This window comes from Trachurus japonicus, chromosome 13 (genome assembly GCF_045865225.1).
Source record: "Trachurus japonicus isolate A0001 chromosome 13, Traja_1.0".
Lineage (NCBI taxonomy): Eukaryota > Metazoa > Chordata > Actinopteri > Carangiformes > Carangidae > Trachurus > Trachurus japonicus.
In genome coordinates this window covers 30,377,096-30,390,683 of record NC_140919.1, presented here as the reverse complement: position 1 = coordinate 30,390,683, position 13,588 = coordinate 30,377,096, and the positions used below count along the sequence as shown (strand labels likewise).

Below are 13,588 nucleotides of genomic sequence, written 5' to 3'. Positions count from 1 at the left end.
AAGACAATAGTTAATACAAAGATTACTGCATAGCCTACTTGCTCTTTGGGAAAAAAATATAAATCTTCAGGCATGATCACCAGGCAACATACATTTTCACAACTCAGTGATGGTAACAATTAATCCAAACCACACGTTCTCTCATAAGTATGTATAATGGCACCATTTTCTCTCTCCTTTTTGTTTTTACAGTGCTCATGAAAAAGTAGATCCATGCAGTTCCCACAATTGTTATGCTAATGAGGCCCCTCTTCCATTGAGAAATCATTTTGTCAAGATCCAGTCTCTTTGGATACAGAGGCTCTGTTTCAAGCCTTTTCCCATACTTCCACTGAATGAATTATGAAGCCCTAAAACCCACAGACACTGTAAAGCCTCGATGAACAGATTAAAGAACTTCGCTCTAACAGTCACACACATGATCGTGTTTTTAAACAGATGCACGTCTCAATTCTATTTTTGCACTGTTACTGTTTTTACTTTAATTCCAGATGTAGACTTTTGCTTTAAAACATCTAACATACAAAATGAGTCAAATGGCCACACAGTATGCAACTGGTTTGATAGGTGAAATTAATTGATTTTTTAAAACCCTCTGTACCTGTTCTATATCTATCTATCTATCTATCTATCTATCTATCTATCTATCTATCTATCTATCTATCTATCTATCTATCTATCTATCTATCTATCTATCTATCTATCTATCTATCTATCTATCTATCTATCTATCTATCACTGCTGTAGCATAATATTCTCATAACTTCCCTAAATTCAGATTTGTCCTGTTGTGTTTTTGTTTTTATGTGTTCATTTGGGCACTAGAGTTATTATGATTCATACATTACTAATGTATGTACTAATGTATTAAGCCCACATATTTTGGTGTGTGAATGACACATTATGTGCACACATGCTGCCAGTCAAGTGATGTCCATTATTTGGATGAAAGTGGTCATTTTCACATCATTGTAACGCACTCAGACACATTAAAGAGATGGACTGCAGTGTCCTGGCAGCCCCTGAAGGGACCACCCACTTAGCAGAGCTTGGTCACTTTTGGTCAACATCTCCTCATCTTCTGAAGCGACTTACTCAGTCTCACTGAGGTTTGGCATGCATGCTGTGGGGTTCTCAAGAGAAATGATTTGCTGGGCTCTTTATCACTAAGTCACCCTGAACTCCTGAAACAGTTGTCCCTGTTTAAAATGCTCTGGCCTGGTGTTATTATCGGATATAGTGACGCACGGTGTTGCTACAGGCAGACGGGCAGATGGGCGCTTGAGTGCCCCCTACAGTGTTTACTGGGTACATGCCGTCCAATATATCATAATAAACCCAAGAACCCGTTCGTCTCTCTCTGTCACTCTCACTCACACACACACACAACTCTCTCTCTCTCGCTCTCTCTCCCTCACACACGCACACACTATTACTTTACTTTACTTAGTAAGCTTTTACTGTTTTCATCATATAGAAATTTTCACTTTCATGCTTACATTTTACTTTTCTTCCTCCCATGTAACCCCTGTTAAACCTGCTCTCATGCAAACAGTTCATTTGAATATTGTGTCTTTATATGCAATATTATTGAACACAGCTGCAATCTGTCCAGTCACTTTAATGTTTTTTTTTTTTTTAACATGCATCCTCACAATTACTCAGTATTCCAGAGGCTGAGCCACACCAGACACCCATTCATTGCATGTTCAATGAACTGTAACAAGACATGACAAAAGACTTGTGAGATTAAGCTTCACAACAGCCCAAAATACAAGCTTGAACTTGCCATCTGTGGAAACGTCTTCCCTTATTTTCAGTACTCTTGTCCTTTCTTGTCAAGTTTCTGGGTGTTGTGCTGGTAAAGGCTTAAATGTCATTAAGCTCACCATTGTGTGCTGTAATGACTGAACACTAACAACAGTAGGCCAAAGGGAACAGATTTCAGACTAAACCTGCAGTGGGATATTTGGTCAATATTGTGCTGATAGTTTGCACAGAGGAGGCACTTAGTTTCACAACATAATTTACATGTTTTGATGATCTGTGTATATGCATTCAGAGATTTATATATTGATGACTGGAAGTGAAGGGGGTGGATTTAATGAAAAGGATATTTTTAATTTGTTAATATAGTACACTCAGGTGAAATTCAGTTGATGAACAGAAAGGTGAGGATAAGGACTGGTCATGGTCATCCCCACTGAACACATATTTGACTCCAGTAAAATTAGTAAATAGTCAGCACTGAACTATTCAGATAAAATGCCAGCATGTTATTATCTCACCACCTGATATCCATTGAATTAAAAGTGACATCAGTGTTGTCTCTCAAATAACAACAGCGGAGAATCTCTTTCCACACAGCAGCCAATCTGCTGCTGCAGGCAGAATCAAAGCTGAACACATTTTCTCTTGTCATTTACTTTGTTTTGGTGTAACATAACAAGGAGGTGATGCATGACTCTACATGGTGGTGAGACACCACAGTCGCATCATTGTGTACAGCTCCATGTTGAAACATTCAAGAATGTATGCATGCAAAGAACCAGAAACATGCAGCCCCCCCCCCCCAAAAAAAAAGAAGAAGAAGGAAAAAAAAGTTTCATCACCACTGGGAATCTGACACTTCAAATGAGCTTGGGCTTCCTGCACCTCTTGAAGCAAGTCCTAGCAGGCTGTCTGAAGGGCAAAACCAGACATGTTGGTGAAGGAGGGGCAACTTAATTTCAATAAACCCTGTGGCTATTTTCCCCCAATGCACCCATTTTCTACAAAAGGAGAGAGAAATACATTAATTAATAACTATCTCATTTCACACAATGCAGTAGCTGACAATGCAAATTGTAAAAAATATAGGCTATAGTCTTTAAACTACTGTCATTAGAGTTTAAGAATGTCACCAAATGAAATTGGTGACACTGAAAGAGTAAAGTTAAGGGTAGATGTAACTACAACAGTGGGCTGAAAGCCCTGTGGCAGAGGCTCACCTTGTCAAGCCAGTAGGTTGGGTTTAGTGCACAAGACATAATCATCCTTTCTACAGCCATCAAGAAAATACAAACACACCTTCAACATTGCAACACCTCTCTTCATTTCCAGTCCTCGGTCTGATTACTGACTGTGTATGGTTGAAGAAGTAATAACACTGCCAAACACGCTGCACCCCGTCAATTTATCAGTTCAATGACAACAAACTTTATTGAGGTTACTAACAATATTGTCACAAAAATGTTTCCACCAAATTAAAGTTCTACCATATAAAATAAATAAATATGAGACAACTTTGAAAGATAAATATTAATATTATACAAATGTCTGTGTTTATCTGCCCGACAGCTCTGTTGTGGTCTTATTTTTAAGAATAAGCTATTTGCTTTTGTGAAATAGAACAAATTGAGGCCAGTATCATTTTCATAGGCACTTAGAATTTGATTGCTCAACACTACGTAGCTTTAAAAAAGCTAAAAAAAAAAACAACAACAAAAAAACACTTCCAACACACAAACTTAAAAATTTAGTTTGGCCTAATTTAGCATTATCTCTACAGGCCTCTGTGGCTCGTGCTTTAGATATTGAAGATACTCCCGACAAATATATCTTTGAAGTGGAGAAAATACATTTTACAAGGTAATAAAGTGCTTGGTTACATGGTATGATGCTAGGCATAATTCACTGATTGGAGTTAAGACCACTGTGGAAAGTTAGAATTTTTTTCCATGTTGAAAGCGGTTGTTGGCTGAAGACACACAGTGTTTGAGATGGTTTGTCCCTCTCATTTCCTTTGTCTGAAAAGAACGGAAGAAATAAAGAAATAAAACATGTCAAACAGAATCACCGTATGTGTTGAGGCAAGCAATGAATCCCTCAGAATACTTACAGAAGGTGCTTCAATAAGTGCAAGGCCTCTGGGGCCTGTATTGCTTCCAACATGTTCTCGCATACCTATACATAGTAAAAGGCAGAGGTGGTTACTTGCATTGAAAAATGACAGAATAATAACCCTGTGCATGTAGTCAGACTTGATCAGTTCAAACAATCTTTACAAAGTGCTTACAGTGCAGCTGGTGGTTTAGTCTGTCCAGAGAGAGCAGGATTTTCTGCTCTTCCAGGGAAATGTTGGTGAGTCCCTGCTGTTGGCTGCGCTGCTGCACTGTTCCTGGACCCTGTATTTGGGCTGTTTCCATGGCAGCTACAATATCCCTTTCTTCCAGTGGGCCTTCAGTGTGTACTTCAGCCAGGTGTAACTGGGCTGCACTCCCCAACGCTGAGAGCACAGGCAAAGTCAGATCAAAGGCATGCTTTCTCACCTGTTTCCACTTTTTGGTTGTTTTTATGCATTCACATACAGCTGCACCAAATTTTCTGATGTCCTTGTTGCACTGTTGAAATTATTAAGCATGGTATTGGCTCAATTTATTAACTCTATTTCCTCATCATCTCTATGGACTTTGAGGGTCTGTCTTCAGTGTAATATACTGTACATGCAGGAGAACAGGTTTATGAGATTCTCAATGTGACACAAGGCAGACACCTTATAGAAATCTAGTCTGCATTGACTTCAATAGAAACATAAATTTACACAAAGTGAACACATTACCTTCATTTGTAAAGGCCCCATTGCATGCACTGGAAAACATTCTGACTGGGTCTGAGGGATGTTTCATTGCCTGCACAAAACAAAAAAGACACGTTAAGCCAGGCTCATGTTTACCTTAGATAATATTTATATTGCAGATACATTTTTTATATACTATGCACATAGGCAAAACCACAAAACAGGTAGAGCAAGTTGTAGACAAACCCATTACACTTCAGTGCTAATATTTTGTAAAGCACTGCTTCAGTTCATCCAGAAAATCTTGTCTTGAGATTCATAAGTAGTGGCATCCTGTCAGTTTAACTAACAACAACGAAAGTGACTGCAAAACTGATTCAACAAGTTCAAACACACCCAAACACTGATGTTTAGCAATTATTCACAATCTTCCTCCCCACAGGGTGTTTGCATGCATGTACCTGAGAGGACTGAGGAAACTGTCTGTTCCCTGAGCCTGAAGATTGCCTGCTCTGCTCCATGCAGTGTTTCCTCACAGCTTGCCCACTTTCCATGGCCTGTCTTCTAAGCAATGTTTTTACTGAAAGAAGATGTTGTTTTCTGGAATCATTAAAATATCATTAAAAAACAAAACAAAAAAAAAACATACTACATGAATGTAAATGATGCCCCAGGAATGGCTTCTAGAGAGTGTAAATAACACAACAGTTTCCATTTCACAGATAATTATGACATAATGTTAAGCTTGTGAATAAGAATTGCATATAAGTAGCCTTTTCCAAACAAAGTGAAAAGCAATATATTCAGGAGACAAACAACACTAACTGTTGAACCTGAGAAAGCAGCTAAAAGCCAACAAAGTGAGAGGTATTGTTTGATCTCACCAATAAAAAGAGTGAACAACACAATTGCTGTTGATGGAAGCACGGTTGGCTTTGGCTCCAGACAGGTCATTGTGAAGCAGGAAGTTTTATGGGTCAACTCAGTCCACTTTCACAGATATAACTGGCTTCCTTTTCTCTAAATAAGTAATAAACACTTCAACCCCACCGACTTTTCAATATCAAAACATGAGATGACGCAAAAAGAACACTATGTCAGTTATTACATGAGTTGATTTGCAAATTGGCAGTCACACAAACACCACGCAGCTCATTGACTAGATTTGAGAGAGATGTGATTATAGGTGAGGACAATTAGAGACAAAAGGACAGATTCAAAGGCTCATTGAATCTGAAATTGTAAGTTACGGTTAAAATATAAAGGGGTCAGTGTACGGCACTGTGGCTAATATTCAGTGTTAATTTGAAGTTTGAGGTTTTAATGAGTAGAAACAAATGGGCTTGGGAGAAGCTGCACGCACATTTCTGCAAAAAAAAACACAAACCAAGCCTAAGATGTGAGAGGCTGTCAGCCAAAATATACTTTACCTTCCTTGGTGGCTAAGGCACTGCGGACACCATGCCAGAGCTGTGAGATCTCCTCATCTGTGGGAGTGCAATCTAAACGAAGGCCTTTTTCACTGAACACCATCCCTCTTCTTCTGCTGCTGCCCTGAGTCTCCTGGTGACCTGAGCTGGGTGTACCCTTCGTGTTGCCGTCGGAGACAGGACATGCACACGAGGGCGGTAGGGGTGTGTACATCACACTACTATCTGCTCTGAGTAGATGATGTGTGTATGGTGAGAAAAAGCCTTCTGAGGTGTCCTTGTGCTGGGCCTGCTCTACGGCCGGGACTTGTTTACAGTTGACACTAACACGATCCGTGCCATATAAGGTCTTAGTGATATGCAATGTCCGCTCTTCCGCCGATTCAATCCGAGGAGGTGGGCAGGGCACCATCATCCTCCCTTGGGTTTTGGCAATCTGATTCACCTCGGTGGCAGATTGAGGTCGTATGACGGTGCCCTTTCTAGTCCGTGAGGAAACAGGACCCGCGCCAGCTCTGGCAGAGCGCTCTCTCCAAGGGACCTTGAGGCCACCAGTCCTGGTGCTGCTCCGTGGCACCTTGACCTCATCTGCTCGTTCTTGTGGTAAACTGACTTGAACCCCAACATCTGCCCACGCTTGCTTTGTAAAATGATAACCAGTGGAGGCTGGAGGGGTCACACTGTGTCCAGGCTTGGAAGCCCCTGAGACTGTAGTGAGACTTAGCTGGTGGTCTTCTGGGTTTCTCTTTGACTGAGGAAGACTGGAAGACTTGCCTTTCATCTGTTTCATTATGTTCTGTGCTTTGTCCTCTTTCCCCACATGTACCTCATCAAACCAGCGCAGCTTCTTTTTGATAGCGTTGTTGCTCTCCACATCCTTAGTCTTCCTTGCCAATTCAACACTATCTCTGATTGCTAAGGCTACTTGTTTTGCAAAAAGTAAATGCCCTGGGGCATACACACACGTAGTATCTCCTGGCATATATTTAGACTGCTTTTTAAGAATTCCTTTAATGAATCTGACTTCACACACTGAATGAGACGCCCCAACTGAAACAGGCAAATTTTGTACTTCCTCCTCAGGACACTTGAGGCATTTAAGACTATCTGATTGAATGTTAGACAAACTTGTGTGCTGCAGCAATGCTGTATTAATGGGCTTCTCTGTTTTGGTCTCTGAGTTTGAAACCTTATTGAGGTTGTTTATGGAAGCACTAGGCTCTTTCTGGGATGATGGATAGTGGTTTTCTTTTCCTGTTTGCTGAAGAGTCCCTTCTTGTGAGACATAATCTGTTGTGCTATCGTTCAGGAAAATATTTGGCTTTGGGGGGGGCCCAAACAAAGTGTCTTTGCTGCTGCCATTTTTGGCAGGAAAAAGAATCTCTGTAGCTGATGGATGTTTTAACTTTCTGTCATCATGGACCCTCTGTTGTCTGAACTCCAACTGAGCCTCTTGTTTTGGACATGAAGACTCAAGTGCTTTGCTGTCCAGAGAAACTCTATTTGTAACTGTGCTGTTGTCGTTGGGGCTGTTTTGTGGGGAGTTTATCTCAAGGTGCTCTTGATCTGAACTAATAATTTCACAAAAAGTTAATAAGTTGCAGTTGTACAGAGCAGAATGGGTCTCCGTTTTAGCTGTGTGCTCAGATGTGAACCCCCAAGAAGCATTAGAAATGTGCATCTTATTGTTGGGCCTTTCAGAGTCCTCTTGCTTTTTCTGCTTGAGCTCATGCAGTTTTCGTGATTGGGTCAAGTTATCACCGAGAAGCAAGATTGCCGAGGACGTTAGGTCTGATGTGGGAAACAAATCATTTTGCTTTCTCAGATTTAGATGGGGCTTCTCTGAGTCAAGCAAGAATGACGAGCAGTTATGATTTGTACTGTGGCTGGGATCCTCATTCTCCAAACTGTCCTTACTTGAAAGGCTTTCAGAGACACAGCAATCAAACACATGGCTGTCCTGAAAAGAAACAGAAAGACACAAACATTATTTACATTTTGTCAAAAAGGAAGAACACTTTCGATTCATTTGTACATTGTTGTTGTAAAAGGGTCAACTTAATTAAATAGACCGGAATTTAGTATCCCAATGCATCACAGGCCAAAAATTGAAGTATGATTGTATTGATTTAAAATATATTTTTACTCCTTCAAACAGATCTCATGAAAAATATTTTGGCAGGAAGTAATGCTATATTCAATACAATCTAATATTGGCCATTGTCTACTACAAAACCCTCCTAGTTAATAGTGACTTTCAGAGCACTCTGCTTATCTGCATTTAACTCCAAATTGACTTTCTTAGGTCGTTTTAAGTAATATTTGGGATGAAAGGTTGTTAATAATGGTGGGATGGTACAGCAGAAGACAAGAGAAAAGCTTTGGAAAACAGCTGGATGAGGATGCATCTTATACACATGTGTCAGGTGTGAGAAGGGCATTTTACAGATTCTCTATTAAGAAATGCAATTTTGTTTCATGAAGATACCAAGTGTTGTGGTAGGTCCAATTTAGACATCTAGCTGGTGCTAGACAGCTAACTGGTACCTGGGAGAGAAACAGCACCTCCGGAGACTGTTACAATTATTGCAGCTTGAGACAATTCCCTCCCTAATTTCACCAGAGGGCGCTCAAGCTTGTGATAGCAAACAGGGGTGTTACTGGTTCAGGAAACGGCTTGTGTCACACTGCTGCTCCCTAGGGGTCTACTTGTGTAGGATGAAATACAAACAAAGCCATTTGATCTGCCCAACTTTCTGATCACTATGAAAACTAAACTAGTTGACGTGCAAATGATAAAATGATAATCATTGCACTCATTCTATTAAAATTTTCTTACTTGCATGTCACATTGGTGGCATTACTATTTGAACTCTAACATGAAAATCTGAATATTAGCCTACAGGGTACCCAGATTCAATATACTTGTGGTGAAAATGCAGTTTTTGCCTCGATGTGAGAAGACCAGTGTAAGATTAATAAATAGGTGTTTGATCAGTAAACCTTCTGACTGTAGAAAATCATACATGGTACAGACACTACTAAAATAAGGTATCTACACACACAATGAGCAGACATGAGCTGCTGAACATAAAATAATTTTCTCAAATTTTCAAATGGCAAATTGAGAGTTAGCCTGAGCTTTATACTTTCAGTCTCAACTTGTCTTGTCACTTATTTTGGCTCTGATTAAATGCTTTCAGTCAAATGACCATGTTCATGCTTATTTTAAAACAGGAACAGAATTATCTTAAAACCCCCATGTAGACGCTGCTCTCATCGTTAACAACTTTACACCAATTCATAAACATCTGAATGCAATGGTGGCCAAGCAACTATGATAACAACTGTTTAACAAATGACAGCCTGGTTTTTGCAAAGATATTATCTTAAATAACCTTTTAACAAGAGACAATGGTAACTCCACTGACTTACAGTATTAATGGAGTGTGTGTGTGTGTGAGACAAAGCAACAGAGCACTAGCCAAAGCTGAGATAACATCTCTTTGAACATAACAACATAACATCTCTTTGTGAGAATGCCAGCAAAATGTTTAGTTTCCTGCACATTCATATGAAATATAACCACCATACCCGTGGACTGTGATCTTGTAACTTCTCTTGTGCCTTTCCAGTTTCTTGACTGTTTTTGAAGCCAGTCATGCTCTGCTCTTGAAGCAGTTTAGTGTAGGCTTCCACAGCAGAGAGTGCTTGGCGGTGGGAGGATTTAGGAACAGTAGGAGGCTTGGGGGAGGGTGTGCAGCTTCTTTAAAAGAAAACAGAAAAATTGTAAATAAACTGTATGAGCTTTTTAACCATTAGAAAAGGCTACAAATCATATTGGCAAAAATATCACCAAAACAATTAAGGGTCTCAATCCAACTATTTCAGTGTGTGGTGTACATGGAAATGATATACTCATTAATCAGACTGTTTTACCTGCTAATGTTAGAGGTGCTGCACAGGAAAGAGGACTGACGGGTGTACGAACTGAAGCTGCCTTGAAGTTGACTGAGCGCATCTTCAATATTTGGGACATTTCTTCTAAAAGCTAAAACACCATAATGGAAACATATACAATACAATTTTAAAGGTGTCAAGACAGTTGTGTGTTATTGCACAGTTCGAAGAGGCATTTGTAAGACACATCACTAACATTGTCTACGTCTTTGAGAAGGAGGTAGATGGGCTCTTTGGAAGCGCTCAGTTGCATCCTGTACTCGCTGTCTGCGTTGCTGTAGGATGTTCTCTCTAAGCCGCTGCTCCTGCACGTCCCACTGCTTCCGTCTCTCCTCCAGGGCCCTGAGCCATGACAAGGAGCAGAGTATACCCGGGGCACATTTTAACTGATTAAATCTAGACCGGCCCTGTTTTATATACAGAAACCTGAGTCTGTTCCTCGAGATATGTTTTCAACACAGTCATTAATAAATTAATGCTACCACTGACTACTGGGTTCACAGAGGAAGCCAAAAATAACACCAGTGGGGTCACAGTCAAGTTCAGCTTGACTGTCTTTTCTTGAATTAACAAAAATGGTAATCAGTGACAACAGGAGCAGTGTGCGCTTGTAATAGTGCTGACAACCAGAACAAGAAGTACAAGAGTACAAGTAGAACAAGTAGTTAAACAAGTAGTTGAACAAGTAGTCGAACAAGTAGTGACTCACTCCTGTTATTGGAGCTAAAAAGTGTGACCAACAAGTTATCCACTGTAAAATTAAAACAGCATGACGCATCATCTAAATCTGAAAGTAGTACTGTTGGTCAGTCTTTGGGTAACTTCACTTTACCCATTTGATATTATTGTCTAACATTCATTTTCTCCCCCATTTTGTCTGCGTTGACAAAATCTGTTGATGTATAATCTACAATAATAACAATTCTGATGTATGAAATATAGAATTTAATATTACTGTATAAAGTCTGTACAAGTTTGACCAGTGAAAACACTTCATCCTCCATTCATGTCTCAATTATCTGGTGGCCACTGTTCAGGCCACTGTTCAGTGGTTTTTTTTCTCTCTCATTTTTTACTTTTAACATTATATCTATTATCTAATAACTAATCCCCTACCTATGTAAAACCAAAATATACACCTGATGTTACACAATATAACCTGACTTCAATATGCTAAATTAACCAAGCTCTTAGGACATTCATTTTTAGCCACTACTTATACGTTTGAAACACAATTTTAGAGGGTTATTAGTATCTGTAAGGGATTTACTTTGCATCTTGAGGGCGATGCTTGAGTCACTGCTCTGACCCACAGTTAACCTAGGCTAACAGATCTATTTCCAGGTCTAGACTACAAAATCCCGTCAACGCCATCAGTGCCACAAATGTGCTAAGCCCAGGACAGAACTATTTAAGCGGTCCAGGGGGTGTAAAGCTACCACTAGGAGGATGAAAGAGCTGGCTCTATGGGATGGTTTGGGCTGCAAAATGCAGACGCAACTTTTGACCTGTAATGGCTGGCAGACATACACACAGTGACAACAGAAACAACAATGCAGGAGTCAATGATTAGACTGTCACTGACTTCCGGCGTCGGTTGGTATCCTGGGAAAACTTGCGAGCTCGGGCTTTGCATAATTTCTGCTCCTCAACAAAAAGTTGCCTCTCATCTTCCAGGACTCCACCGCCTCCAAACCTCGAGTTTCTACAAGTGAGCAGCTAAGGAGAGCAGTTTTAAATGGCAGAGCATTGATCTGTGTCACTTGATTTAAACCTCGTTATAGTGGTTCCCTGGTTAACTTGACTGCTTTTCAAAAGTGGGACTTTAAGACAGGTGTATCACACATTGGTACTAGACGACAGGATAAATAACTAAATGTAGGATACGAGTGGTAGAAGAAGTTGTCCTGAAGAACCTGCATTCTCCGAGGCTGTTGGTCCTTGTTGACACCGGGCAGACTCACAGGTTCAGCTCAGCAAAGCTCTTGGCAGCTAACCTGACTTGTCGGCTCTTCTTTTAGCTAACGTCAGCTGTTCTCCACGCTAACTCATTCAACCATCGTCGGAGCAAACATAAACTTCGACAGAGAAACGCTTGCAGTAACTCTTCCTGAAAAATGGCGGCCTATTCGGTCGTTTTAAACAGTGTCAATTACTCATCTAGTTTTACACTTTCCTAGCTGACTCGCCGAGGCTGTCTGTGTGTACACTCCCTCCATGATAGCAACCAGGGACGCAGTGTCTTGACAACGGGCGTCGGGCACCGTGGTGATTATACCCGCCGAGTCCAGCAGGGGGCTCGGGGGGAAAGAGCATGCTGCTTTCAGGTACACCCAGGACTGTCGTTTTATACAAACAGTGAGGGGAGTCCCCTCCCCAGGGTGAATTTTCAAGGAAAAAAAAAACAATTATTTGTTGGGGCTAAGTTGTGATAACGCTGAAGGAAACCCAACAAAAAACAACACCAGTGTCTTTTGGGTTTGTCCCCAACCCAGACCTTTTGGACATCTTCTTCATAGTAAAGTAATAAAACCAGGGTTGCCAACTTTTGGTCCTGGGCTGGAGTGAGATTCTGTTGGCGGGGGGGGGGGGGGGCGGTGGGGGGGGGGGGGGGGGGGGGTTGTCTATAATAATAACAATAATAGTTATGTTTATTGTAGTTTTTCTGTCTCTCTCTCTCTCTCTCTCTCTCTCTCACACACACACACACACACACACACACACACACACACACACACACACACACACACACACACATTATACCTGCAAACTGAGTAGGCTAGAGGTGTAATAGGTGACTACGTATATCCCTCTAGGGGGGTCTGGGGGCACCCCCCCCAGGAAAAAATTGTGATTTTAACATGTATTTGAAGCATTCTGGTGTACTCTGAGAAGAAAATAAAGGGAAAACACAACATTTGCTTCAGATAAGAGGGAAAAAAGCAGATCTGTGGTTCCTATCATTGTATGGCTGGAGTGTATGAAACTGGTCTAGTGGGGAGCTCTGGCTTTTGGCCTGGACCAGCCTATTGAGCCTATTAATATGAAAGGACAGAACAGACATGTCCTGTGATTTTCAGTCTTCTACTACAGCCTGATGATACAAGTCAGGTCCAGCCCTGTGTGTTTCTCTTCTGTAATAAACATTCTACATACCCATTCGGAGTTTGCAGGTATGGCCCACGTGCATGCATGCGCAGTTGCGCACACACGTACACACAGACGTACACACACACACACACACACACACACCTGTTGCTGCGCTGTCTCTCTCTCCTCTGCTCTCTGGACTGAGCTGCCTGGCTGTACTTTTGGGCATCTTGATTTTATAGTTTTCAACGGACTGGCCCAACCAGCCCGACCGCAGGCGTCAGTTCGAGCCGCGTTCAGTCCCAAAACATAACTCGGTCAGGTCAGGTTGTGTCTCGAGCTTCGCTCTCTCGGACCAAGTCGGGTCCAGGCTTCAGCACCGTGCCGCTGTTGGTGGAGGGGTGGGGGGGTCGCGGATCGACAACTCCCCGTCCTACTGTGCTGTGATCACAGGCTTGAGCAGCCGTCCAATCGACACGCGGATAAGCATCACGCACACCAATCAGAGAGCCTATTGATGAGTGCCAAAGCTTGCTTTATTTATTTATTT

At 41.3% G+C, this 13,588-nt stretch overlaps 1 protein-coding gene across 1 annotated transcript; it reads right to left on the bottom strand.

The window, feature by feature from the left end:
• Nucleotides 1-3,505: 3,505 nt before the first annotated feature.
• On the bottom strand, nt 3,506-12,190 carry cep126 (centrosomal protein 126). The gene is made up of 11 exons (XM_085795888.1): nt 11,836-12,190; nt 11,534-11,653; nt 10,145-10,290; nt 9,928-10,039; nt 9,583-9,754; nt 5,989-7,948; nt 5,020-5,138; nt 4,601-4,670; nt 4,058-4,267; nt 3,881-3,945; nt 3,506-3,788 (listed from the first exon to the last, which is right to left on the bottom strand). The coding sequence occupies exons 1-11, from the start codon at nt 11,868-11,870 to the stop codon at nt 3,705-3,707; spliced, it is 3,093 nt and encodes a 1,030-aa protein (XP_085652014.1). The 5' UTR covers nt 11,871-12,190; the 3' UTR covers nt 3,506-3,704.
• Between the last annotated feature and the right edge of the window lie 1,398 nt (nt 12,191-13,588).